General features: G+C 54.0%; 3 protein-coding genes across 3 annotated transcripts in view; 1 reads left to right on the top strand and 2 right to left on the bottom strand.

The window, feature by feature from the left end:
- Positions 1 to 2,824: 2,824 nt before the first annotated feature.
- On the top strand, positions 2,825 to 5,015 carry LOC311198381 (tubulin beta-4B chain). Its single transcript, XM_084272318.1, has 4 exons — positions 2,825 to 2,918; positions 3,031 to 3,139; positions 3,217 to 3,327; positions 3,813 to 5,015. Exons 1-4 carry the CDS (start codon positions 2,862 to 2,864, stop codon positions 4,871 to 4,873), a joined length of 1,338 nt encoding a protein of 445 aa, XP_084128444.1. The 5' UTR covers positions 2,825 to 2,861; the 3' UTR covers positions 4,874 to 5,015.
- Positions 5,013 to 18,894, bottom strand: CIMIP2A (ciliary microtubule inner protein 2A; the record flags this gene model as incomplete). The annotated part of the gene is made up of 7 exons (XM_084272738.1): positions 5,013 to 5,101; positions 7,356 to 7,473; positions 9,521 to 9,615; positions 10,416 to 10,447; positions 12,798 to 12,969; positions 16,442 to 16,626; positions 18,851 to 18,894. 7 exons carry the CDS (start codon positions 18,892 to 18,894, stop codon positions 5,013 to 5,015), a joined length of 735 nt encoding a protein of 244 aa, XP_084128864.1.
- Positions 18,895 to 21,396: 2,502 nt separating this feature from the next.
- LOC311198436 (discoidin domain-containing receptor 2-like) overlaps positions 21,397 to 27,754 on the bottom strand; it is a gene marked incomplete at its 5' end in the record, with an annotated part of 33,569 nt that continues 27,211 nt past the window's right edge. Inside the window, 3 exons of the mRNA XM_084272385.1 lie at positions 21,397 to 23,638; positions 24,836 to 24,985; positions 26,357 to 26,591. Coding sequence (XP_084128511.1) covers positions 23,498 to 23,638; positions 24,836 to 24,985; positions 26,357 to 26,591 — 526 coding nt within the window. The 3' untranslated portion in view covers positions 21,397 to 23,497. The remainder of the gene's footprint in view (positions 23,639 to 24,835; positions 24,986 to 26,356; positions 26,592 to 27,754) is intronic.

The raw sequence follows: 27,754 nt of genomic DNA on the forward strand, positions 1-27,754 counted from the left end.
TCCTAACCTGTAGCTGGTTCAGGTGGCTCAGTCTCCCAAGGAAACCTCTGGAGGCTCACTCACAGGAGCAAATTTTTAGCTACACCCAGGGTAGCATCCCCTGCTCTGCTGGGTGCAATCCTGCTAACATTCTGGAAACAGACATCAGAAGTTTAAACTGAACGGAGTATTTCCACTTCTTTGCTGCCACTGAGAATGCTGGGGATGGCAACCATTTCTTGCTCTACACATTACAGAATAGCTTCCCAAACTTTACAGGCAGCAAGGGCTGAAGCACAAGCTGGGAGAAGCGCCGGCTCCAAAGGCTTGTGTTTTCTCACAAAGTGAGGAAATAGATCTTCATTGCTGATGCACAGTCCCTCATCCTGGCTGAAAAACCAAAATCCAAACACCACCCTGTATCTACACTAAATACAGCTGCACTCGGACCAGCAAACCTCCTACTAGCCCCACAGTGTTTCCCCCTGCTCCATTTTAGGGCAGGTTTTCCAGGGCTCCATGAGCACAGAAGCTTGCTAATGCTGTTGAGTACGCCTCAGTGAGAATTTACACTAACTGTTCTTTCCTAGAGAGCAGAACACAGGCAAGGCAGTCAGAAATTTCATCACAGAATTTAATCAGAAAAGTGACAGTATTCATTTTGTTATGTTGCTCTGAAGAGATGGCATTGCATCCTGGAGAAACACTGTCTTACTGGTTATTACGGCCCTGTATGAAATCTTGAGCAAGTCAGATTCATCCCAGCTGCTGATATTTTGGATTGGGTCACCTTAAAACACCATTGCAGAGAAGAAAGGTGATGTCAGAAGGCTATGCAGAGCCTGAGCAGCCCTTTCCACTGCCTCTGGTACAAACGCAGTCCAGAGTGAGCTACTCAAATCAATGTCTGTAATTAGGTGGGACAAATCCAGACCTTAATGCCTTTGCATTACTCAGCTATCTCAAAATAAACTGCACAGACCTCCTGCATTCTGGCTTTGAATGTGGAGGATGAGCTATCCGTGTGCCTTCCTGGTCCTGCCTGGGCACCTTGGGGGCTGATGAAGGTCTCTGTCAGGGCCTCCCAGAGCTGCCCAAGATCCTCTCAGGCTACTCCAGATGCTCTGGAGCTCTTGTCAGAGTCTCTGGGGCTGTTCCCAGTGCTCCTGGACTCCTTCCAGCATCACTGGGGGAATGTATTGGTTACACGCCAGAGATATCAATCACCATAACCTTTGTATTAAGCCAACTACCAAAGGCTACTCAAACTCCAGCAAAAGCCTTCACAGTGCTATTCTTCTCCTGCCCACCTCCTCACTTGACCCAGTCACAGCAGCAGTTGGATTGTTGTTGCCCAAGCACAGATCACAGCATGTATGCAAGCCACAACACACCTCCGTCTCATATGAACGCCTGAATGACAGAGCACCAGCCCAACGTGCTCATTTGTGTAGAAAGAATTGAGGTCACCCCCTGCTTTCGCCTCAGCCTGCCCCCACATCAAGGCAGAAGCTTGAGACTGGCTGTTTGGAGAACTCAGGAGTCTCTTTCAAGTTTTAGCTGCAGTATGGGGCAAGAAGAGATGCCGGGACTTGCAGACCTTGCTGAGGCCCTAATGCGCACAGAGAAAGGCTCTGCTATAACAACTAAGCACGCTCAGTAGAAGCTGTGACCATCAGATGAACTGTCTGTGCGAGGAGGTGGTAACAAAGTCGGGCAGTGGAAAGTGAATGGTACAGCAGAGCAAGAAGAGAAAGCGTGAGGGAGGCGTTCACCCAGCCTGGATGCCAGGCAGCCACACAACAGCGCTGCTGCTGGGCTCAGCAGTGCTCTGCCTGCCCCACGCCAGGCTGGGCGAGCCCCCACCCGCCCCCTCCAGGGACACCACCTCACACAGGCACCCTCTCTGAGCGAAGCCCACCTCCCACCAGCACTCCCCAAAGAAGGGCCAAGCGGCCCCCCCAGCCCCGCGGAGCCCAGGCTGGGTGCCCGAAGCAGAGGGAGGGCCGCCAGCGCGGGCCGTGCCCCCGCCTAACCCCTTCCCGCCACCAGGCGCGGTTGCCATAACAACAACCGCCCAACCCCGCCGCCTCAGGCGGCTTCGCGCCAGAAAGTGCTAGAAAGGCGCCGCAGCCCGCGCATGCGCAGACGGGCTCCCTTACCCCCACAGAGCCGCTGCAACGCCCCGGGACAGACTGAGGGCGGGGTAGGGGGGTGGTGGTGGCGGGGACGGTCTGAGGGAGGCCCTCCCGGAGGAGCGGAGGCGATAGGCGCGGGGAGGGGAGGGAGGGGGGGAGTGCGGTCGGGACCCGCGGGGGAAACGGCTCGGCCAGGTTTCCCTGGAAACCGCCCTCCCCTTCTCCCGCAGTAAGGAGGAGCTCCCGCCTACGCTGCGCAAAGTGCGCACACGGCATCGGGAATAGGCGGCGGCGCGAGCCACCGCCCAGCGCCTGCTGCGGAGTCATTGCGACGGTTACTAGGACACTTTGTTTTCATCCAATCAAATGACGTTAGCTCATCCCTGAGGCCGGCAGCCAATCACGCTCGACATCAATCATTCAATTAAGCCAATCGGGAGTGTCCCGAGCGAGTAGGGCGGGCGCTCCTGCGCCCCGCTTGCCTAACAGTAAAATCAACAGACAGGCGGGCGGGGCAGAGAGAAGCCAATGACTTGAATGACAGCGTTTCTGCCAACCAGCTGCCTTTATTTGCGGAGCCTCGTTATGAGCAGCAAATAGCCTTCTGTGGATGGCCGGCTGGGCGGGGAAAAGAAGGCTGCGCGCGCATTGCGCTGCTATATAAAGCTTGGCCGTTGCCTGGCGCAGCCAGTGTCGGTTGGGGGGAGTGCCGCGCTGCTAGAGGAGAGCTGTGCCGCCGCCATCATGAGGGAGATCGTGCACCTGCAGGCCGGGCAGTGCGGAAACCAGATCGGGGCCAAGGTGCGGGCAGGGGGCGGTGAGAGGGCGGGCAGGTGGCGGGGGCGCTGCTGGCCGGTGGCGGGGGCGCGCCGGGCCCAGTCCCAGCCGCGCCTGATGCCGTTTTCTCCGGCAGTTCTGGGAGGTGATCAGCGACGAACATGGCATCGACCCAACCGGCACCTACCACGGGGACAGCGACCTGCAACTGGAGCGCATTAACGTCTACTACAACGAGGCCACAGGTAGGGCCCGGCGCGCCGCCCGCCCCCGCCCCGGGCCGCCCCCGGCGCCGCAGTCACGGCTTCTCCCTGTCTTGCAGGTGGCAAATACGTGCCCCGCGCCGTGCTGGTGGACCTGGAACCCGGCACCATGGACTCGGTGCGCTCCGGGCCCTTCGGCCAGATATTCAGGCCAGACAACTTCGTGTTCGGTGAGTGCGCCGGGAGCGGGGGAGGGACCTGTCGTGTAACCGGCTCTCGGGGTGGGGTGGGCAGGGCAGGGACGCTGCACTGCGGGCTTCCCCGCCGCACATGCTCCTGAGGCGAGCGCGGCCCCGGCAGGGGGGTTAATCCCGGGCTTCGTGACGGGCGTGGAACGCTGGGGATGGGGGATGACGGCAGCCGCTGGCCGGGAGCGGGGCCGAGAAGGCGCAGGAGGTCGTTGCTCTTCCGATTCTCACGACCTCCTCCTTAACATCAGGAGAAGTGACATGGCTTCTGTATCACTGATAAAGAATGTTTTCTGTGTGCCTGCCGAGCCGTTTCCAGGGTGCTTGTGTGCAACCGCAGCTCTGCCCTCCGTAAACTGAAAGCTTTTGCGGGGTCTCTCTGTAGCCCGATGCTCCCTAAGCTTTGCTTGCAAGCAGTAATCAGGAAGCAGTGACCGTAATCTAATACGACGATGGCTCTCTTCCAGGTCAGAGCGGAGCAGGAAACAACTGGGCAAAGGGCCATTATACGGAAGGTGCTGAATTAGTTGATTCTGTGTTAGATGTTGTGAGGAAGGAGGCAGAAAGCTGTGATTGTCTCCAGGGCTTCCAGCTTACTCACTCCCTCGGTGGTGGTACAGGCTCTGGCATGGGTACCCTCCTCATCAGCAAAATTCGTGAAGAGTACCCAGACCGAATTATGAATACTTTCAGTGTTGTACCCTCCCCTAAAGTATCAGATACTGTAGTAGAGCCCTACAATGCCACCCTCTCTGTGCACCAGCTTGTGGAGAACACAGATGAAACCTACTGTATTGATAACGAAGCCCTTTATGACATATGCTTCAGAACACTGAAGTTAACTACCCCAACCTACGGTGATCTGAACCATTTAGTGTCGGCAACCATGAGCGGTGTCACCACCTGCCTGCGGTTCCCGGGCCAGCTCAACGCTGACCTGAGGAAGCTGGCAGTCAACATGGTTCCCTTCCCACGTTTGCACTTTTTCATGCCTGGTTTTGCCCCGCTCACCAGCCGTGGCAGCCAGCAGTATCGGGCTTTAACTGTGCCAGAGCTAACCCAGCAGATGTTCGATGCGAAAAATATGATGGCTGCCTGTGACCCGCGTCACGGCCGCTACCTGACCGTGGCCGCTGTCTTTAGGGGCCGTATGTCGATGAAAGAGGTGGATGAGCAAATGCTGAACGTTCAGAACAAAAACAGCAGCTATTTTGTTGAATGGATCCCTAATAACGTTAAAACAGCGGTCTGTGACATTCCACCTCGCGGCCTGAAAATGTCTGCCACCTTCATTGGCAACAGCACAGCCATCCAGGAGCTGTTCAAACGAATTTCTGAGCAGTTCACTGCCATGTTCCGCCGAAAGGCTTTTCTGCACTGGTACACGGGTGAGGGCATGGATGAGATGGAGTTCACAGAGGCTGAGAGCAATATGAACGACCTGGTGTCTGAGTACCAGCAGTACCAGGATGCCACAGCTGAGGAGGAGGGGGAGTTTGAGGAGGAGGCTGAGGAAGAAGCAGAATAAAAGCTATGCAGATGAACACCTGTAAATTTTGTTTAAAGCTGTATGAACTCTTTCATTCAAAGCCTCTCTGTCTGTGTTGTGTTCCTCTTCCTGTCTCAAAGTCACTTCAAATGCTGTACAGGCACCATTAAAGCATTTTTCACAGTGCACAAGCTCGTCTCCGTTGTTCCTTTTGGTAAGCTTTTCGGGTGCTGTCGCCAAAAGTGAGGGCGTAGGTGTGTTTGAGTTCTGGAAAAGAAAAAGGGGGGGGCTTGGTGTGAGGCCTGGCACCTTACTGAGGCAACTGTGCTTCTCCCTGCCCTCTCATGAGGCGGGTGCCTGGTGCTTGTGGCACTGCCTGTGGTGGCAGTCTGGGAACTGAAGAAATAGGTGGGTATGGCTGTATATTTAAAGGTGCTGGCAGAGGGGGGATACGCTTCCCATGGAGGGTGGAATTCAGCTTGGAGCTGTGTCTAAATTTAGGTCTCTGTGTGTGTGGACTCCTGTTACAGGGAGCTGAGTAGCTCTGAGCAGTGGCAGCATAGGTTCTCATGCAGGTGGTTGTTGGTTACAGCTGCCCCTGGCTGCCTGGGCACCCAGACAGTGCAGGTGAGGTGCTGCTGGTGGAGGTGGGTGTTGTGTCAGCAGCTGGGCTGCCCACTGCAGCCCCTCAGCAGGGTGGGGAGCTGTGGGCTATCTCAGGAGCCTTGGGGACACCTGGGGACAAGTGACACCACAGAGCTCCCTGCTCACAGCCTTACTGGTCACCCACTGTGGGGGTTTTAAACTAAACTAGGGTGTTGCTGCAGACTCTGCTTTGGAGGGGAGTTGAGCACCAGGCCCCAAACTGTCCTGTTTGACTTGGGAGAGCCCTGGGAGAGCAAAGCAAATTCTTACTGTGGAAACCGTAACTATGAGCAGTGTTACCTAACACAGAAACCTGCCCCCCTGAATGGCTGGACAGGAGCGAGCAGGCTGCTTTCCTGGGGAAGAAATTCTGCTCACTGGTCTTAGTTGTAGCTGATTGTTATGTTTTCTGTCTTAAAAATTAAGTTTCTCCTTCCAGAGTGGAACTGGTTGGAGTAGTTAAAATTGTGATGGCTGCTGGGGTAGGGGAGTCTGGCTACAGAAACAGGTGGCTGGCTTCAAACTGACACAGCAGAACTCACCTACAGCAGATGTTTAAAGTGTGAGGTAAGACTTGGACCAGTTGATTTTTGTCCTTGATTTTAGGGTGGGTTTTTCCTTCCTCCTTTTCATTGCACTGGAGCATTCCCCAGCCTGCCTGTCACACAGGGCAGGACCATGTTGTCCCCCCAGCACCCTTTTGGGCAGAGCTAGAGTTGTCCTCCCCTGAAGAGCACTGGCTGCTCTCCCCTGGTTCTCCCCAGGCTTGGGGAGAGAGGATGAGACACACAGACCCATATTAATTCTGGGGTCTGGTTCCCCCTTGGTTCCCAACAGCCTTTCTCCAGGGAGCTCAGCTTGCAGCGGCGTGAGCACAGCCCTCCAGAGCAATCCAGCACAGGCAACAGCCCGGACACCCCAGAGCTCCCAGGCCAAGGAGGAGACAGGTGAGTGTCCTACACTGGGAACAGCAGCTGCTGCACCTGCCCTCACCCCCAGAGCAGGAGTGTGGTGACACAGGCCACAGCCAACACCTTTCTCTGTGGCTGCAGTCAGGGGGCCTGTCCAGCCTTTCAGCATCAGTGTGTAAGATGCCTCCATCCCTCCCTTGGGCCATCCCTGCAGACCAGCCCTGTGTTACTGCTTTCTCTTTAGAGTCGTGTTCCCTGCCTCAACCTTCTGGGCTCAACAGAGACATTCTCTGTACCAGCTACAGTCCAACACTGCCCAGGTATTTTCCCACTGTGCTTTGGTTTCTGCCACATTCTGTCTCTTCTACCATTTCCCTCATTACTTGTTCTACCATTTCCCTCATTACTTGTTTTATTCAAGCTTATCCCCATGGTTCCCCATCCCTGTTACTGAACTGTGGGCTCTTGGCTGTGCTGTATTAGTGTTAATTGCAGATTTGTTGACATTTTAGCCCGATACCCATAACAAAACAACTTTCTTCAGCTCTCTTCTTTTAGGCAATGCCAATATCTGCTGAGGATCAGGTAGCCACCACCTGTCTTGATGATAATAGCACCAAAAAAAGGCAGTGAAGGGGTTTCTCAACCCCTTTGTATCACCCCCCTTTGGCTTTTTATCAGACTTTAAGCTTTTATAGAACAGAATCATTCTCCCCCTGCCCTAGTAGCAGGGTGTTGGCAGCTGGAAACCAGAGGAACCTCCTGCACAAGTCCAGGCTGGCAGCGAGGATGAGGGGCTGTCTGGCAGGAAGGTGAGGGATGGCACAGACCAGGGGGAAATAAGTCTACCCATGTGGAACAGTTCAGTGACTGTCACTGCTAGGACACTACAGCTAATAACAGCACTACTTAATGACAGTAATTAGTATTAGTGCTTTTCATTTTCACTCAGCTGATCGACTTACCCGGTACGAAGCCCATGTAGGCAGGGATCTGCCCAGCACTGGTGTAGATTCTGTTGTCAGGCCAGTATGATGGGGGGTATCTCCTGACAGTGCCACAGGCTGGATTTTGCTCCATAAACTGGAAGACAAACAGCAAACCCAGCACAGTGCAGCCCATGTGCACCGTATTGTTGTTACCCAAGTCATGTGCTTTGACCCCAAGTTAGAGAAAATATCTAGGTCAGTGCACAGCAATTCCCTTTCCAGGTCTATTTTCCTCTCCTGAGGAGCCATGTTGCATCTTTCCCCTTTTTCCCCTTGGCAGGTTTCCCTCCTGACAGTCTTGGCAGCTGAGCTGCCTCGTACCCCCGATGCACAGAGCAGCTCCTGGCCCAGGTGTAGTCCTCAGGATCTCTACAGCCTGGACCACATCCATCACTGCTGTGCATCATTGGCAGGTCCCAAACACCTTGTGCTCCTACATCCCCTGTGCTGTGAGGCTGGAGTGGGGCACATGCCTTGCCTGCTCCTGTGCTGTGGGCACAGCTCTGGTTTGGGGTCATTCAACCCGGGTTTGTTTTCCATACATCCCACTGAGGGTGATTAGCCAGTAATTCCCAAGTTGGGAGGAACAGGAAGGCTTAGGGCACGTTAACAGCAGGGAGAGTGTAAATCACCTCCCAGAGCTGTCCCTGCCCTCCCACTGAGACCCAGATCCGGGGCTGTGCTGGAGGATGGGTATTGCAGCTCCACAGCCGCAAAACCCCTAAAGCTCCATCCCCCTCAGCTCACACCCTGCTCAGAGGCAAAGGGACCAGGTTCATGGAGCTGAGCCGAGCACGGTGGGGCCCTCAGAGCACTTTGTGCTGCTGCTGGAGCCGGTGCTGCAGCTCCCCCAGCTCGGCACTGGAGCGAGAGGATTGCATTATTGTGCCTGCTGCAGACAGTAAGCAACCATCCATGGCACAGCCCAGCACGTCACCTAGGGCAACAGAGATTTAGGGCAGAAGATTAGTGGCTTGAAGTCAGAAGCCATCTTAGACAGAAACGTGGTGTGATCTCTTTTTCAGTGTGCTTCTCTTCCTTCAGTGCTGACGTGCTGCAGCCAAGCTCTGTGAGCCTGGGCTCTGCTGAATCCTGCCATGGAGAAACACCTCCCTCACTGATGTACTGCATGGCAGCCCTTCCTTAAGAAACGGGGGGCGGGGGGCAGAAACGCTTTGCAACCAACACATTTTAGTCTGAGAACATCTGGGGCTGGGGCTGTTTGCTTCATTTCAATCCCTGTCAGTAGTGGCAGAAAAGGATAAGGAAGCCAGCACAGGGAAATACATGTCAGCTGGAGCATCAGGCTGCTGTGAGCACTGTCAGCCCTGCTGCTCTCCCTGCTGAGTCACTTCATCCCAGCTGAGGTTTTCCAAGCTGGGAATTCTCAGCCTTGGATTTTTCTCTCCATCAGACCCATAGGCTCTGGGGCAAAGGCACCACAGTGGATCCCAGTGAATCAGAAAGGGCTGGAAATGTTGTAACCTGCTTTCAGCATCGCTGGAGCAGCGAGATGGCTGCATCCCAGGGCTCTCACTCCATCCTGGTGGCAGGAAGAAGTGGGTAGCTTTGAATGCAGACTATCACCTCTGCTGGGAGAGATCTCCCTTTCCAGTGAAGGGGGATTATATGGTGTTACAGGGCTGCTCTCACAGCAAGGGGACAGAGTATTTTTCAGTAGGGAATTTCTGCAGCCTTTCCAAGAGGAGGAGAAGGATGCTCTAGATCCCTTTAAGACAAATGATGTTAGTGAAGGGAAAAGCCTTTCAGCTACTGAAAAGGGAGAGCTATCCATCCACCCAAGCTGCCCAGGAAGCCAGCCAGCTCTGCCACCCGGGGAGAGAAGATACAGGGCGCAAGGGCAGCGCACGTAGTTGCATCCTGCACTCAGAGCAGCAGTTTTAAGAGCCACCCTTGGACCAACCCTCAGCAGATCTGCTTAATCCTTTTATGAACTCACTTATCCTCCCTTAATGTCCCAAGGAAACAAGTTACAGAGTTTAATTGCTCGTGATTTTTTTCAACATGTACTTACAGCCCCAGCTCTAACGCTGCTGCTGTACGTGAAGCCGCTGTCGGTGCTGTGGATGAACCCAGGTCAGTGGTGTGTTCCTGGAAGAAGATCTGGGGATATAACGTACCTGGCGCCGGTCAAATTCACTCATGGCTTCCTTCACAGCCTGGATGTAGTTCACACCATTGATCCAGGTGATGCAGGGGATGAATCCAGAGTACCCTTTCGGATGAACACATACATATTGCATAAGGATCAACCAGCCTGGATGTGGGAGGGGCTGGGACAAATATAAAACCTTGGCAGAGAATAGGAAGGAAAAATCCACCCATTGAAATTGGCAAATTAACACGTGAAGTATCTTTTCTGAAAGAGTCTTTTTTTTTTGTTATGATGCCCAAGGAAAACTCCATGGGCTGAACTGATCTTTGCTGGTCTCCTCAACGTGTGGAAGAAGCATTTCATTTTCTGACTGTATTTTCTTTACATCAACCACACTGTTGTGTTCTCTCCCAGTGTAACACACACTCAACAAAGTTTCACTAATTAAAGGAGAGAAACTATTTAAAGTCTAAAACAACATAAATCAGCGAGATATGTCACCTAAAAGCAGCCAGAACTCCCTCGTCCCAAAGGGAATCACAGAATCCCAGGGGTTGGAAGGGACCTGGAGAGCTCATGGGGTCCAACCCCCCTGCCAAAGCAGCTCCCCAGCTCATATTGCACAGGGTGGTGTCCAGACGGGGCTGGAATCTCTCCAGAGATGGAGACTCCACACCCCCTGGGCAGCCTGTCCCAGGGCTCCCTCACCCTCACTGGGAAGAAGCTCTTCCCCATGTTGGTGGGGAACTTCCTATGCTCCAACTTGCAGCCATTGCCCCTTGTCCTGTCCCCACAGACACTGAAAAGGGGCTGCCCATTTCCCCCTGCATCCCATCCTTAAGGTATTTATAAACATTAATTAGGTCCCCTCTTAGTCTTCTCCAGGCTGAACAGCCCCAGCTCCCTCAGCCTTTCCTCACAGGGCAGATGCTCCAGGCCCTCAATGATCTCCCTATAAGGCAGAGATCTGTAAGCTTATGACAGTGCCACAGGGTGCTGTTTGTTGATTTGATGGCTCAGAAAAGCATCTTACCTCTAGGAGAGAAGCAGCAGCAGACCCTCAGTGGTAGCAGACACTTGTCAAGCTGCTGGTGTTGGTGCAGAGCCTGTGACTTGTCTCTCCTGGCTTTCTGGAGCCTTTACTAGCCTGGCCCAGCAGCTGCAGGGGTCTGAGGTGGCTCCTTCATCCCTTCTACCTGCCCACAGGCTCGTGTTCCTCAGTGTGAGATCCACAGGGCCAACAGCATCCCAAAGAAACACCCTTGCATGGGGAGAGCCAGGGATGTTTTCCATCCCAAAGCATTCAAAGGAGCTGGAGCAACTAGCCAAGGTCCCAAATTTCCCCAGGGGCAACAGGGTGACACAATTTCTTCCGAGCTGGACTCGTGCTGTGCAGGACCTCCCTGTGTTTTACCTGGAATGACTTTCTGTTGGATCACCCTTGGTATAAGCAGTTTTGGTAACAGATAATCTCGTTGCACATCCATGGTGTCAGCAGCTCCTGGCAGCATCACACCTTCAAGCTTTTCAAGCACAAAATAAAAGCAGAAATAAAATAAACACCAGTAAAACCTGCTTCTGGCTTCAACCCCTGCCAGACACCTGGGAATGGTGACTGCCATTTCCATTTCTTGTGGCTTTACTCTAAGAGCTGTTCCCAGAAGTTCTGGTGCAGTCACCTTACCTGAGGAGCTCCCCATACACAGAGGTTCTGCCAAATCCCCCGGGAGAACGCGAGGAGCTTTGGGCACCAAAATCCCTCACAAAGCTGCTTCTCAGAGCAAGGAGCAGGAATGCCCCTTCTTGGGATTTACATCCCAGGCAGCTTTTAACTCCACACGTCAAATCTCTAATCTCTGCCTTTGGGGGATTTGCGGGGCTGCGGCTGCCTCTGGTGTGACACACGCTGGCTCTGGCCTGGAAAGGAGGAAGGGGCTCAAACATCATCTGTGATCCCAGTGCTGTGACACAGCACCCAGCTCCATGGAATCACAGGCTGATGGGGGTCAGCAGGGATCTCTGGAGATCCCCAGTCCCACCCCTGCCAGAGCAGCATCCCCTCAAGCAGGCTGCGCAGGGCAGTGCCCAGGTTCAAGGGGTTGGAATGTCTCCAGAGATGGAGACTCCCCAACCTCTCTGGGCAGCCTGGCCCAGGGCTCTGCCATCCTCCCAACAAAGAAGTTCCTCCTCACAGTTAGGTGGAACTTCTTCTGCTCCAGTCTGTGCCCATCACTCCTTGTCCTGTCCCTGGGCACCACTGAACACAGACTGACCCATCCTCCTGAGCCCACCCCTCAAGGGTTTATCAGCACTGAGAAGATCCCCCTCAGTCTTCTCTTCTCCAGGCTGAGCAGCCCCGAGTCCCTCAGCTTCAGAGAGATGTTCTGGTCCCCTCAGCATCTCCATAGCCCCTTTCAGTCCCCTCTCCAGTAGCTCCCTGTCCTTCCTGCCCTGGGGAGCCCAGCCCTGCACACAATATTGCTGATGAGGCCTCCCCAGGGCAGAGCAGAGGGGCAGGGAACCTCCCTCAGCCTGCTGCCAACACTTCTATTGGTACAGCCCAGGATGCCGTTGGCTTTCTTGGCCATGAGGGAACATTTCTGGTCATGGTCAACCTGTTGTCCACCAGCATTCCCAGGTATTTTTCCACAGAGCTGCAGGTCACCCCAACCTGTACTGGGCTATGGGGTTATTCCTCCCCCAGTGCTTGTGTTTCAACAAGGGATAATGATGGTGAGACATTCAGATGTTACGTGAAGGGGTGACAAACTCAGCACATAGGAAAGTGCCAGGACTGCTTTTGGGGGGACAGGGCACAGGGCAGTGGCAGGGGTCTCAGGTGGTACGAAGGAAACACAAAGCCAGTTGCGTATCACAAGTCCAGTAACTGGGGTTGGAAGCTAAAACCCAGGTGAGAAGTTAAGACATTTTTGATTAAGAAGAGTAATTAATTGTTACAACCCCCTGGAGATGTGGTGGATTTGCTACTGCAAGAAGTATCCATGGGAGTTTGGTGTTTCTCTGCACAACTCAACCTTGTCCTTGCCACCAGCACCTGTATGAAATTCCCTCTTCACACCCCTGGCTGAGGAGACCCATTCCATACCCACCAGCCCCCCAAATACCCACCCCTCCACAGCAGCACCCCTCACCACGTGTCTCTTCCCAGCCCAAAACCACTTACTGGTTTGCTTCCTGCCCAGACCCTGCTGAGCTGGACAGGTCCAGATGCTGGGGCTATCTCAGGCAGTCGCCACTCGTGTTCCTCAGAGGCAGGAGGGTGTGACATCCTCCGAGGGTACCTGTGTGACGACTGCATCCTTGGGACATACTCGCCGGGGTGGTGCTGGGGCACAGGGTCCCTGTGCAGCATCGTCAGCTCTTCCTCTGCTGAGCCTGGCTCAGGAGGTTTTGGCTCAAGGGCAGGGTCAGGGAAGCTCGTTGCAGCGCAGACATTCTCATAGGGGATGTACCCTGTGGGACAGACACTGAGGTCAGGGAAAGGAGCAGCGAAACCAGGGTGAGGGTTCCCCATCATGCTGGACCTCGGCCGCTGCACCCCACTGTGGAGTGAAGGAACCTGGAGGTCAACAGCACCCAGGGGCTGGGAGCCCCAGCCCCAGCCAATAGCCCCCAGCACAGAGAAACCCCAACAAGGCAACTTCAGCAACTCAACCTGTATTCCAAGTGATGCCCAACCTGTAACATCCCATCAGCTGAGCTACAGAGGCAGGGAACCCCATCCCCATCCCATATCCTCTCTCCACAGGGCTGCCTCAGCACACCCTGACAGACACCCCCGTGTCCAAGGGGAGTTCCTGCACTGGCTCCATCGCTGCTCATTGAGGAAAGGGGCTGCTGTGCCACCAGCTGAGAGGAAAAGTATCCAACAGCCAGCACGAGCCAACTACATCCGCTGTGAACCAGGGAGGGAACCCTGGAGCTTGAGACTCTGCAGGGACAGCCGAGCTTGGCAGCTCCTGCCTGGCTTTCCTTTAAAAATATCCCATGACGTGGCTCCCCAGGCTGCCCCAGCCCCAAACGACACCTCCAGCCCGGGTGCTTCCTCCTGCTCTGTGCCAGGAGCGGAGCCAACTTCTCCCTGCTCCGTGGTTACGGAGGCCGATCGCTCCTACACCCTACGACAACATTTTTCCTATTGGAACCCTGTTACTACATCACTCTTGTCTTGTTTTAAACAAACCAAATTCCTTCCATTTTTCTTCTCCTAGGTCATTTCTTTTTCAGCCCTCTGGTCACTGCTGCCTTGTCCAATCTCCTCACGCTGGGTGGACATCTGTGTCACAGTGAAAGCCTCTGAGGGGACATCATCTCCCAGCAAGGGCTTTGTCTGCAGACAGGCCCAGGGAGTTACCACCTCTCCTGGCTCAAATGGTGTAGACCAAAATTTACCCCTTTCTGCAGGAGTATAGAACTTCTGGGGGGCATTTGGGTTTGCAATCTGCTCAAAATTGTGTTATAAAGTATTTATCACAGAATCCCAGGGGTTGGAAGGGACCTGGAGAGCTCATGGGGTCCAACCCCCCTGCCAAAGCAGCTCCCCAGCTCATATTGCACAGGGCAGCGTCCAGACGGGGCTGGAATCTCTCCAGAGATGGAGACTCCACACCCCCTGGGCAGCCTGTCCCAGGGCTCCCTCACCCTCACTGGGGAAAAGTTCTTCCTCATGTTGCTGTGGAACTTCCTATGCTCTGACTTGCAGCCATTGCCCCTTGTCCTGTCCCCACAGACACTGAAAAGGGGCTGCCCATTTCCCCTGCATCCCATACTGAAGATATTGATAAACATGAATAAGGTCCCCCCTTAGTCTTCTTCTCTCCAGGCTGAACAGCCCCAGCTCCCTCAGCCTTTCCTCACAGGGGAGATGCTCCAGGCCCTTCAGCACGTTTTGCAGGCTGTGTTGTAAAGCACTAAGTGAAAAGCCAGGAGAGCCCTGCACCTTCCCTTTGGGTAAATATCTATGGGCTCCTACATGCTTGGCCTGTGCCATCCATCCCATGAAAACATCCTGGGATTCACCTGATAGAAACCAACAAAATGCTTGGTGCCCATCAACAAGGCTCCATCAAAAACAGACCTTGGGAAAAAGTCTTCAGACTGAATTTGCTCAAGGCAACCAAGCCACCCCAACACCGCCTGGAGCTCTTGGATCTCCAGCATGTAAAACACCTGGAAGGATGCCAGGCAGCTGGAATGAAGTTGCCATGAAGGGTTTAAGGAATCCCTCAAGACGTGACAGCAGGAGCTGCTGCTGAAGTTACCAGCACAGCAAGGTGCTGCCTGTGGCCACGTTCTTCAGCAGCAAACGTGAGCTCCCGGCTGCCGAGCGCTGGCAGATGATGTGAAGGTTGGGGAGGAGAGAATGAGAACAGGATAATGAGCCAGAGCAACCAGGTCAGCTGGTTAGTTGGGTCCATCCAAACTGCCTTTTAGTCCAAGGAAATGCAAATGTAAGCCCAGGAATGAAGCCTGTAAACACCACCTGTGCAGTGGAGACCTGGATCCTGGAGAGCAGGGGTAGGACCAAGAGGAATGCCAGAAGTGTGCATGAGGCTACAGAGCACAAATTCCCAGCATGAAATGGGAAAACATGGCTGTGGTGTGGCTGTTCCCAGGGAAAGGATGACCCAGGTCCCACCCTGGTGCTCAGCAGGGAGGGGACTCACTCCCACTGACAGGGCACCCATGACAGTTGTGGTTTAGGCACCTGCCATGGTGTTCCATGGCAAATGTGTCCCCAAGGGATGGCACAGCCCTCAGGGGTAACTGGGGTCATGGAGAGGCTGCTGCTCCTGCCTGACTGGGGTCTGCTCACCAGGTACTTCCTGGAGTAGCAGGGACATGGGAGGAGATTCCTGCAACTTCCCAGTGTTGGGAACCCACCTGCCACACATCTGGTGGAGGAGCTGGGGCCTGTTAGAAGAGCAGGAAAGGTGGGAAGGGCACGGGGACCCTGCTGAGCTGCACTGGGAGCACCAAGAGGCAACGAGACCCACGTTCTCACCTCATTTCATGTGAGCTGGAGCTCTGGGCAGGACGAGCTCAGCATCAGGCAGGTCAGGGGGAAAGGCCTGGAGGCAGCAGGGCCACCTTCCCCAGGGGGACAGATCTTGGCTTGTGGGATGGTTTGGGCTGGACAGGGTTCAGTCTCTGCACAGCACCCAGCACGGGGCTGGGCTTTGGGTTCACGCTGGGAAGCGCTGGTAACACAGGGATGGTTTTGTCCCTGCTGAGCAGAGCTCACACAGAGCCCAGGCCCCTTCTGTTCCTCACCCCACATGTGAGTGGGCTGGGGGTGCACAAGGAGCTGGGAGGGGGCACGGCTGGGACAGCTGACCCCAGAGACCAAAGGGATATCCCAACCATGTGATGTCATGCTTGGAGATAAGACTGGGGGGAGGTTGGCAGGGGCTGCCTGGGGACTGGCTGGGCAGTGGGTGGACAGCAGTTGTTTCCATCCACACTGCTTACCTGGGGTTTTATTAATCCCTTAGTTATTTCCCTTCTTATTCCAGTTTATGGTTACTATTTTACTGCAGTTACTGACCTGCCTTCATCTCAGCCCAGACATTTTCCCACTTCTTTCTCATTTCCAACTCTCTCCCTCGTGCCCTTGGGGAGGGGGGGGGGCATGAGGCCGGGTGGTACCAGTGGGGGGAACACCAGGGAAGAATCAGGAAGCGAGTTCCTAACACACCATCATTTATCTCTCTAACTGAAGATGACCTGGGAATGAACATCCTCCTCTCCACCAGACACGAGCAGCCCAGCTGCTTCACTGGAGCTACGATCATGCCATGGACAACATCCCATGTCACCCCTGGAGCCTGTCAAGGGTCAGCAGAGCCCCCGTTGCTTGTGAGTAACCCTGTGCTCATTAGCAGAGCCTGTTCTGGGGAAGGGATGAGGCCCAGGGTCCGCTCACCTGCACGCCTGGGGAGGTACCCCTGGTTTGTCCCACTGAAGTCCTCGATGAACTTGTGCCTGTGCAGCGGTGCCAGCACGGGGCGAGGGCTCCTCCTCACCTCGGGGTCGGTCAGCAGGCGGTACGTGGTCTTGCCAAAAGTCTCCCCAAACTGGTAGTTGTACTGAGGGACGAAGCCCTGGTAGCTGAGGAGGAAAGCAAAGGAGAGCTGTCACCCACGGCAATGGGTGGCACAGGCTGGCAGGACAACCCGGGTGCTCAGGAGGTTTGGGAAAGGCCACGGGCAGGAGCACACGTGGCTTCGGGTACGTGAGCCCAGGGATGGGGCATGGAAAGCTTTTTGTGCTCATGGGGAGCGTGAGGAGGTGTGTGTGGTTACATGTGAAGCCAGGGGAGCACGTGTGTTCACAGGCATGTTTGTACATGTGAGCATGGACACCAGCTCAGATTCACAGGCGTGTGCAGGCACAGGCTGGGGCTTCAGTTCAGGGGGACATGGACAGCCCAGGGAGTGTGGCTGAGGCAGCACCCGTGGAAGGGAAGCAGGGTGTGAGCACAGCACGGGCTGTGGGCACTGCGACAGCCCCCCAGTTACAGTAGTGCTCCCAGTTAAACACGTCTTGGGTGGAAATTCTGCTCCGGCACACGGGGAGGTACCAGGCACTGCCCACTGAAACTCAGAAAACCAGAAAAACTATTTCACTGCAGCCACCAAACCTCCCCACTGTGTACCCCTGGGCTCTCCCCCTCCCTCAGGCACAGCACGGTGGGATCTCAGCCCCACCGACAAACATCACTCGACTGCGCTGGGCCCCGCACACGGGGTGAGGAGCCACAGGCTGCTTCTCTGGGACAGGCAGTTGGGACTTTTTGGTGACCCAGAATAGAGCTGGTGCCGCTCCAGAGTCCACCAGTGCCAAGCAGAGGTATTTAGCTACTCCCAGCATCAAATTTCCTCCAAGCAGTCGGAAGCAGAAAGGCAGAGCTGCTGGTTGCAGCGCACAGACAGGAACAGCCAACGCTCCCAGCGCGCAGCCGGGGATGCAGCCGGCTGAGGCACAGGGATCATAAGATGATGAGTAAGTACTTTCCCTTCCAAATACCTTACACACCAGCCAGCCGAGCTGCACATTACGCCTGGCAAGTCTGCCCACTTTGCATGCTGGATCCCTCACCGGCCGCTGCCCCAGGAGCCCGGTGCCTCAGCCCCAGTGATTTTCCCAACCTCTTGCAACACAGGGAAGCTGCACCAGGACAATAAAGCTGAGCAAGAGCACAAATGACAGCCCAGGTAATTACAGGCTGGCCAGAGGGATTTTGATCCTGAATAAAATAATGGTGGGGCTGCAAAAGGGTTCGATTCACAAGCAATTAAAAGGGAGGTAATGCGAGGAGCTCGGGCGAGTCAGGCTGGGTGTATGGAGAAAGGAGCTGCTGCAGAAGTGAATTACAAGTGCTGCTGACAAAGGCCACAGTGCCAAGGCTCTGGGAACTTCTCTTGACACTTGGATCCAGAAGCTGGAGATGCTGAACTGCAGCAGCTGAGCTCCAGCCCCCTCGCGAGGCAGCGGGTCCTTTCCTTCCCCAAACCTGAGCCCCAGCTTGCTTTTCTCTTACTCAGCCACCTCTCCACTCGTCTCTCCCCAGGCTGTGTCACCCAAACCTGCTCAGCCTTCCTGAGTGCCAGGGAAGAGCTTTGGCCCTGGGCCCGTCCTCACTGTGCTCCACACCCTTCCCAGCTCCACCAAGCCAGGACATGGCGGGCAGAGCTGTGCCCTGTGACCAGAATTCATGGATTGACCCCTTTTCCTTTCTCCAAGCCCTTCCCAAACCATCCCACACCCTGGGGGTTCCTTCCCAGTGCTCTCAAGCTCCACAGCAGTGTCTCAGAGCCCCAACTGGGGCCGTTGCCCAACCTGAGTGACAGCAACCGGTTTCAATGCTCTCCTTGTTTTTGCAGATTCACCAACACAGCACCTGGGACAACTGGTGAGACACTGACACAGCATCTTCCTCCTCCTTCTCCTGCCAGCACCTAGCACAGGGTGCAGAACCCGGGCTGCGGTGATGCCCTTCAGGCAGCTCCTCCTTGCACCCAGCCACCCAAACCAGATGCAAAGCAGCACCCCCACCGCCCACAGGGGCTTCCTCAGGGGCTCGGGGTGACACCAGGACCTTGCACGTCACCACCCAGACCCACGGCAGAATTCAGTTCTTCCTCCTGCCTCTGGCAACTGAACCAGCAGCAGCCTGGAGAGGAAGAGCCTGGGGTGCTACCTCAGCACTGGGGCTCAGAGCTGCTGCTGGTGGGGTGCAGGGGGGTGTCTGTCCACAGGCAGGAGCGAGGGAGGGGTTTGGGGCTTCTGGAGGTGCAAGCCCAGCCTCAGCTCCCTCCTCACTGCTACTTGCCTCTCCCCAGCTGTGACAGGCTGCCAGCGCTCCGACTGACACATCGCATCGTTCCGACAGCCACAGCAGCGCAGGACGTGTCACCCCCCAGCCCCGGAGCTTACGTAAGTTTGGGAGGTACAGAGACCAGTCATGGAAAATCCCTCACGCTGCTCTGATGGGATGGGCAGTGCTGGGGCATCGCTGGGGGGAAACGCTCCCCACCTGCTCCTGGGATCTGCCTCTGCCCGTTACCTGAGTGGGATGTGGCTGGTTTCTGTGCTGGGGTTCACAGCCTGGGCTGCCATGAGCCCCCCTGTCCTGGGAGGTCGCCCTGACACCCTTCAAGATCCCTCAGGCTACACAAATCCAAATGATTTCATACCTACAGCAGCTCCTTTCCCCTTGGTGACCACCCAGCCCTTTCCAGCCCATTTACATGTCACTGACCCTGTCTCCCAGCACCAGGGACCCACACGTGTCTCTGCTTCACCCCAAAGCCTGTCAACATATCACCTTTAACCAGTAACTTGTTACCTCTGGCCCATGATCACTTCGTTTCTTCTTCTCAAGCCTTTGGAAGAGAATATTGCAAAAAGAAACAAACCAAACTATCCAGCACCCCAATTCCAGCACCCACAGCCACAGAACCCTTCAGAGAGCTCTAAGCCGGGGCAGGACTGTGCTCCTGCCAGCTTGACAAGAGCATTTTGTGTCAGTGCAACTATTTATTCAAGGGAGATCTTCAAACATCCTCCATTCAAGAGTTATGACAGTTTGGGAGCCAAACCTGCCCAGCAGCCTTGGTAACATTCGGTAGCTTGAAACAAATGTCGGGAGAACCCCCCAAAATTTCAGCTTCTCCCTTAAAGGCCTTTATCTGTGCCTTACTCTTACTTGGGATATTTAGTAGTCTTTAAAAATACCCCCAAATACCCTGAGTGCTCAGTAGCCCGTGGCCCCAGCCACAGCTGCTTGTGTTGGAAACGAGCAGACGCTGCGGATGAGGTTCAGCACTTACCCAGGCACATGGTAGGGGCTGGGAGGGAAGAAGCTGTTTCCCTTCTGGGCTGCCATGGCAATGTGGCAGCTCTGGGTGGTGGGTGTGGGAGGAAGGAGATGCAGCGCGATCTGGTCGCCTGGGAAACCTCTGTGATGGTGCCAGGAGCGATGTTGGTACCCACCAGCATTCCAGCTCCAGCACGGAGCTTGTCAGGTTCTTCTGGACTCATCTTTTCTCTCCCCCATCTGCAGAGTTGGGATGAGCACGGAGATGTCACAGCGCCTGTCAGGCTTCCTGAAGGCTCCCAGCCCTCAGGACAAGCACTGCCAGATGTTCCCCAGAAGCAGTCCCAGCACAAATACCTGTTCACAGAGCAGTTCACATGCAGCACCCACAGCTCAGGAAAGCCTGGGTGCACATGCCCTGGTCACTGGCACAGCCCATGCGTGGCCAGGCCAGCGCTGCCCACACACACACAGCCATGTGCACACCACCTCTGGTGAGGAAACCCTGAGACAGAGGTTTCAGGGAGTCTCAGCCCACCTCTCCTGCTCCTTGCTGCCCTCCCAGACAGGCTGTTGGAGGATACAATCCTCTGCTGCCTTGTTTCCTGTGGAATAAAAGCTGTTCCCATTCCCATCACTGTATGTCCAGCTGAAAACTGGCCAAGGAGACAGGTCTCCTGGTTACTGAACAGCCACTGCAGCCAGGACACCCTCAAGCCAAACCCATTTGCACCAGCATCTCTTTCACCAACATGAGCAGCAAACCTGCTCCACTGCCAGGTCCCTCCATGGCCTTGAGGAGCTTGGCCATGTGGCTGGCTGAATCAGTTTAAGGTTTCAAAGCTACTAACCAGAACTCAAAGTATTCGAGGGTGATTCGTGTGTTTATGTACCTGAGACTCCACCCAAATCTGTATCTGAGGAGATACAAATGCTGCTTTGACCCTTGTGCCCTTACTGCCTAAACTGAGACCTGGAGTTTCCCATCTTCATAAGAAGTGTGCTGGTGATTGCCCAAATACCCGAGCTCTGGCAGGGACAGATCTCCCCAGCAACACCAGGTGTGCAGGGTGGGTGGGTCTGCAAGGGGCACACTGGGCTCTCCACAGGGAGAGGCACAGCCCAGGCACGTGGTGGCATCTCCATTCCTGGAGATCTTCAAAGCTCAGCTGGGGAACACCCCGAGCACCCCAACACAGCTTTGCTGTTAGCTCAGCTTTTAGTGGACACCTGAATTCCAGACCTATGAAGGTCACTCCCAGCCTAGAACTTCCTCTGGGTTTAATAAGAGCATGAAAAAAATTGCCTACTGAAACACAGAACCATCCTGATGGCACCAAACACCTATCCCAGGCTGTTCCAGGCCCCACCATCCTCCTCAGGACACTCCCGGGAGTGTCAGGCCAGGATCCCCCCTTTGCATCTCACTCCTTTCAATAGCCAGAGGCTGCTCCTCCCAAACCCGTGGGTCACCGACCTACCAAAGAGCTCCTGAACAACCAGAGCAGAACAGGCATCCTCAGCACAGGCACCTGGTTAAAGAGCAGGAACTGGCTCAGTCAGGGTTATCATCAGAATTTATTGATAGGAGAGAAACATCCTATGTCAACATGTCAGCGGAGAACAGCGCGTCCTGACACAACAGAAGTACAAACCCCGTCCGGGTGACGTTACAGTGCGCTGGTACCTCTGAGGTCCAGGAGACCACGCACAGGGCTGGGTGGTACCTGGGGATGTTCCCTGGGATGGGGCAGGAATGCTCCGGAAGCACCATCGACACGCGGCTGCCATCGGATGGGATGAGTTGTACCCTCCGGCTCCAAGTCACTGCAGGGGGCTCAGAGGACCGGCCCGGATGGAGGTGGCCACACACCTGCAACCCCAGCCAGCTCTGCAGCAGGACAACTGGGGACCGGTCCCATCAAGTGAGCTGCAACTGGGAAACATCCCAACAGAGTTTGCTCTGCCATGGCCATGCCATGCTCTGTCCTGGTGCCTGACAATTCAGCAGCAGGGCTTTTTCTTTCAGTAAAACAGCCAGTTACCCTCGTGCTGGAGCTGTTTGGACAGCAGCACAGACAGCTGTTTACACCATCCTTGTGGCTAAGATAAGAATTCTCTTTACTGGAAATGCATGGGATGCTGGAAGCTGTTGAATGAAAGCCAAGTGCTGAGCTTCCACCTTCTCCCAGCTCATGGAATATCTGGTTTGGTCCTAAGTATCTCGCTAAAGGATTAGAGAGGGAATAGCAGAGTATTCCCCAGGCACCTGGTAAATCCACAATGGATTTATTGTGGAAATGAGCTGAATTCTCTAACTCACTCCAAAGGGACCTTGGAGCCCTCTAAAGCCCTGCAGAGAATGAGCCGTTTGTGGTGTGACAAACAAAAGCCAACCCCACGTTCAATGAGGAAATTGTTTTATGTTGTGCAGGGAGCATCCGGAACCCCGTCCCAAACCCAGGGGGGATCTGTCTGTCCCACCTCCCAGTGCCAGATCCCATCACACAGGAGCCTGGGCCAAAGTGCATCTGCCTGGGTGGCAGCACCAACCCCGCCGCAGAGCCGAGACACACGTGTCTGTGGGCTTTGCACACGCGTGTGCCAGGGGACAGCCCGTGCTCTGCTCCTTTCCCCTCTCACACCAGCTATTTCAAGTGGCACAGCAGGTTCTGCTCTCAGCCACTGAGTTCCACCCAACCCAAGTTCCCTCTGCACGTGGAACAGCACTGACAGATCTCATATTCATGGGTACTTATACAGGATTAATTGCACATCAGTCCGTTGTGGCTACAAGTTCGTTAGGCTAATAAATCTACATAGTGACAGTAGTACAGTATCAGCTACTTTTCAATACAAACTCCCTACCCTAGCCTTAATTTGTAGGTCAAGAGAAGATCTCCCACCCCAGTGACCTCCTGTGACCTTAAACATTCATTTTAAAGTTTTTTTTTCCTCTAGAAAAAAAAAAAATCCAGTGTGGGGAAAAAAAACGCACATATCTACCAAAAGCAGTGCTGAACAACCACAGGAGAAAAGAACATCATCTTGGACTCTTCCATCAGTGTCCTCTGTAGACCCTGGTAGCATCACTTCCAAAGGGTTGCTAAATCCAGCTCCGTCGGTTCTCGAGTCCATCAAACCATTCCCTAAGCTCTAAGACTCTCTAGTCTCTCACTATAGATACTATCTGTAGCAAGGGCATACAGAAACGCTTGCTAATGTGCACAAGACTTCCATTTGAGTTAATGGAATCGGTTTAGGAGACTGAAGTCTTTACTTCTACAAGTCTGTTCTTGAGTGGAGCCTCTCAGTGGAGCTGTTCCGCCCAGGAGAGAGCTCCGAGCCCCTCGTGAAGTGTTACTCGTTCTCTTTGCCCAAAGGTGTGTGGGTGTCTAATAAACCCCCTCTCACAGTATTCCCAGGAAATGATTCAGAAGAGGAGATGATTTTTTTTTTTTCCAACCCAAATGAGATCCTCTGGTCCTGCACGTCAGACCATGGCCAATAGAGTGAGCAGCTGCCATGGACATCTCAACTTAAATACGGAACAGTCAAGGGAGGAGAGCAAGGTGGCCTGACCATCTTCCCATGAGGTACAGGCAAAGAGACCCCAGAGTCACACTGTTCTCAACAGTTTGTCTCTTTTCCTTCCTGAAGTCAAATGTTTGATTCCATCTGCTCTAGCAGGAAGTGGTGAATCATGTCGAACGTGGGACGGTCTTTTATATCCCTGCTCCAGCATTTCAGCATCAGGTCAAACACAGGGTTAGGACACAGAGGAGTCTGGGAGAGATAGATCTGAAAGGAAGGAAAGTACAGGTATTTCAGTGGGGGGTTGCATGGAAGAACTCAACCTTCACTAAATTAACACCAAAAGGACAGTCTCATTCTGGGCTACAGGACATCATGCAGTGTTTGGAATCCATTAAGCACGAATCTGGAGTCTGGACAGTGCTTTGGTGCCACCTCAAATGGCACTGCAGACACCCTGCCAACTTGTCTGATGAGCTGGTCACAGAACAGTCCTTTGTCCCCCAGGAAACACAAATGCTTCAGAGAGGTTTGTCTTCCCAGCGACAGCAAAACACAAACCAAAGTTACCACAAGAAAATCCAAATACTTTCACTCACCGTAGACAACCCATGAGGCTTTCTAAGCACCGTGACAGCTTGTCAGCAGAAACAGAAAAAACACCTTTTAGAGCTTATCTAAAGCACAGTTTGGCAGAATTACTGTCCCCCCCACACCCCCTCATTTCAATACACATCTTTTAGGCTCTTCACCAAACCACTGGTATTTGGGAGATGGTGAATAAAACCTCCCATTATTTTATTCCCCTTAATCCTGGAACTGGTTTGATGTTAAAGGTGAATTTTGGGAGAGCACAAACTACAGGTGCTCTTGTGGTGCTGGGCTGGACTGTCCTGCTCTGTTTAGCACCATCACTGGTACCTACCAAAGGCAGCAGGAGTGGAGAGCACAGTCCTGCCTGGGAGCTCATGGGAGAGGACAAAGTGACACAGAAAAACCCTTCAGCAACTAGAGATGGCCAAAGACTTCTTGGCATGTGTGGAAATACTACAGGGAGTATCTAAGCCCTGACCTTCAACAGCTCCTCCTAACCTACCTCAGCAAGTGCTGCCTTGTCTTTCAGAGAAACACTAGTGGGAGAGCGATCCGACAGAGAGCAAAAGGGTTGTGCAGGAGAGCCCAGAAGAGCTATGAGGACAGGGCCCCAAGCACAGACTGGAACAGAAGTGACTTACAAGGAAGAAGCACTGGACAGGGACAAGAGGTTTGTTTGTCCAGTGGGACTCCAAAGAGGAAAGCAGGAAGTCTGCGGAAGGGGAGGAGAGGCAGGAGGCGCTAGGAAAGAGGAGCAATAGAAGCAGCACCTTCTGGAGATGCTGTGAGGCCAGCAGAAGGGCCTGGGGAGATCCACCTGGATGTGGCTGGGTCATGTGAAGGAAGGAGAGGCCTTGTCTGCTTTCTCACCTGCCTGCCCTGGCTCCGGAAGAATTCCCCCGTGTTCTCGATGACCTGCTCGTCCGAGAGGAGGCTGTACGGCTGCTCCTTGCACAGGATGAACATCTCCCAGAGGGTGACCCCGAAGGCCCAGACATCACTGGCTGTGGTGAACTTGCCCTGTGAAGTGAAAAGACATTGTAAGCCCAGGCTGCTCACAGCAGCATTCAGCAAAACCCCTTTCATCAGCCTAACACCCTCTGCCCAGGAGGACACAGAGTTCATACCTGGGACAGAGCAGGTGACCAGCAGTGCACCAAGGGACAAAGTCCCAGAGAGAGCCAGGCACTGATGGCTCTCTTGAGAAAGCCTGGATCTGTCTGTGGCAGGAGGAAAAGGGACTGCAGTGGGGCACAGAGCTGCTGCCTGCCCCCCTGAAACACAGCAGCACAGCACCAAAGAAGCCTCTGAAGAGGAAGCAAAGCCCTGGGGTGGGGAGCAGCAGAGCCACAGCTCACTGCAGGCTCAGGGAAAGGCCAAGATGATTTTGATCTTTGCACGTGTGAGAAGCTGGTGCCAGTCCACTCCCTGTCCCTGTTTTCTGCCTTGGAAAAACGTGTCCCAACAGGCTGTGTTTGGAACAGTGTGTTTCTCATGTAGTGAGAAAGTCAAGCTCAGAAAATAACAGAGCAACTGGGGGCTGGAGGCTCTGCTTGGGCAGAAAACATCCAAGACCCAGACTGCCCAGGCTTATCTGGCAACCCAGCAGTCTGTAAGTGCCTGGAAGATGTTCACACAGGGAAGAGGGGAGTGATTAATGGGTCAGATGTAGCTGTAACCAGGAGGAGAGGGTGAATTCCAAAAAGCTCAGGCCTAGCAGCCTTCACAGCAGAGGCAATTAATTTCTGGGTACTTGGAGAGCGTGTTTTAAGTCACTACAACCAGGTGGTCACACCGACGAGTTTGAGAAAGAAATATGGGGCTGAATATTGAGGAACCACCTCCAGGCTGGTTGTGTTTGGGCTGCTGACCAGTCTCCTAAGGGAAGCCAGCAGGACCCTTAAACACAAAAGCAAGCCCTAACCTCAAAACCAGCCTTAGCACATGAAACTCATGAAGGCTGGGGTGTGAAGTCCCCTTCTCTGGAGATATTCCAGACCTGCCTGGATGCTGATCTGTCCTAGGGAACCTGCTTTGGCAGGGGGATGGACTTGATCTCTTGAGGCCCCTTCCAACCCTGTGATTCTGTCTCTGCTGCTCTCAGCTTCACAGCTGGGGAAACAAGCAGAGAAAGGCAATCTCCTCCCAACTCAGGCAGAACTCTGATCACCAGGCACAAAGCAGGAATGACATGCCAGATGATCTGTACTGTATTTGCCAGGACTTGCTCCTTTCCCAGGACTGAGTTATGTCCAATGCAACCTAACCTAAGTCTCACCTGGGCCTACATGCTTAGATGCTAAAAGGACCATTACACATGTTATTTATTTCAGGGGCACAGGGAAAACTCAGAGGAAGGGAGAGAGATGATGGGTTTTGGGCAGTCCCTACCAGGAGGATGCTCTCCCAGGCCATCCAGCGTATGGGCAGCACGGCTCTCCCCTGGATGCGGTAGTAATCCCCACTGTACAGGTTCCTGCTCATGCCAAAGTCAGCGATCTTGATGGTGTAGCTGTTCCCCACCAGGCAGTTCCGAGTTGCCAGGTCTCTGTGCACAAAGTTCAGCGACGCCAGGTACTTCATCCCCGAGGCGATCTGGGTGGCCATGTACAGCAGGTTGGAGTAACTGCATTGGAAGAAAAGGAAACAAAGAGAAGTCAGCAGCACTGCCCACACTCAGCCCCTCCTCAGGTTTCCTGTATTAACAGGGATTTGTCTTCATTTTCCCATTACACTGAAATGAAGCTATCGAGTCGCAGGGCACTACCACCCCCATCTGCCAGGCTAAGCGAGTCCCTCCGCTCACCAAGCAAGAGCAGACAAGCTGGCCCTGAAATTCAGGGCCCTTGGAGAGTTTGATGTCCCTTAGGTGTTTACATCATCAAGCATTCGTGTGTCTCAATTTTCAAAGAGTTCAAGCATCAAATGCACCAACTTTCTGCAGAGAGATGAGCAGTGAAGCCACCTGAGAGTCCTGTACCCAAGGTATGGCTTAGCTTGGTGGTTCAAGGCTGCCCTACTGCATGCTTCCATTAGCCCAGGAATGCCACTTAACATTAGAGAGCTTGCTTTATGTATTATGGGATATTAAATGGATGCATTTTCCATCTAACATAATTTTAATCCCCCCCCCCAACATTAGCAAAACTAAGGTAATATTAATAAAGCTGCAGGATACCCAGACAGGATTTGGACCACCTGGCTCCCAGCACTCCTCACACACTGTGACTGATGCTCTGCCTGTTTCCCCCTGTGCCTGCTCAAAAGCTTCACACAACCAGGTGTTTGTCACAAGTCTAAGGAGCTGCTGGCAGTAAGCATTCCTGGGAAAGCTCAGAAAGAGGAATTCTTAGTCTCCTCCTCTTTGTGTTCTGGTGACAAGAAAAACACAACCATGGTATCTAAACGACAACGTGCTGCACCCTTTGGCATGGGGACACAGTTCACCAAACAACTCGCCTACAGACACCTGAGCCAGTCACACCTGCTGCCTTCAATGTGAAACTAGGTCTGGCTGGAAGGGACAAAAGCAGAGGCTGGAGGATCAGCTGGAGAGAAAGAAAAGCCAGGGGTAGAGGTAAGCAGTGGGAACCAAGGAACAATAGTGTGTGTGACAGTGCTGAAGTCAGCTGAGAGATGAAGGGGAGATAAACAAGAAAGGATAGTTTGAGGCTTTGGCCAGGAAAAAAGCCAGCCACCAATCTGAAGGTGAAAGCTGTTTTGGAAGTGCAGGAGGGACAGGAGACTGGAGAGAGCTGGAATGTGTTTCTACACTCAGATATAAACCCT

Source organism: Gallinula chloropus, assembly GCF_964237585.1.
Source record: "Gallinula chloropus genome assembly, chromosome: 18".
Taxonomy (NCBI): domain Eukaryota; kingdom Metazoa; phylum Chordata; class Aves; order Gruiformes; family Rallidae; genus Gallinula; species Gallinula chloropus.

Coding starts and splice junctions, on each gene's coding strand:
- LOC311198381 (XM_084272318.1), top strand. CDS start 2,862: ATGAGGGAGATCGTGCACCTGCAGGCCGGGCAGTGCGGAAACCAGATC. Junction 3,140..3,216: donor CTACTACAACGAGGCCACAG/GTAGGGCCCGGC, acceptor CCTGTCTTGCAG/GTGGCAAATACGTGCCCCGC. Junction 3,328..3,812: donor GCCAGACAACTTCGTGTTCG/GTGAGTGCGCCG, acceptor GCTCTCTTCCAG/GTCAGAGCGGAGCAGGAAAC.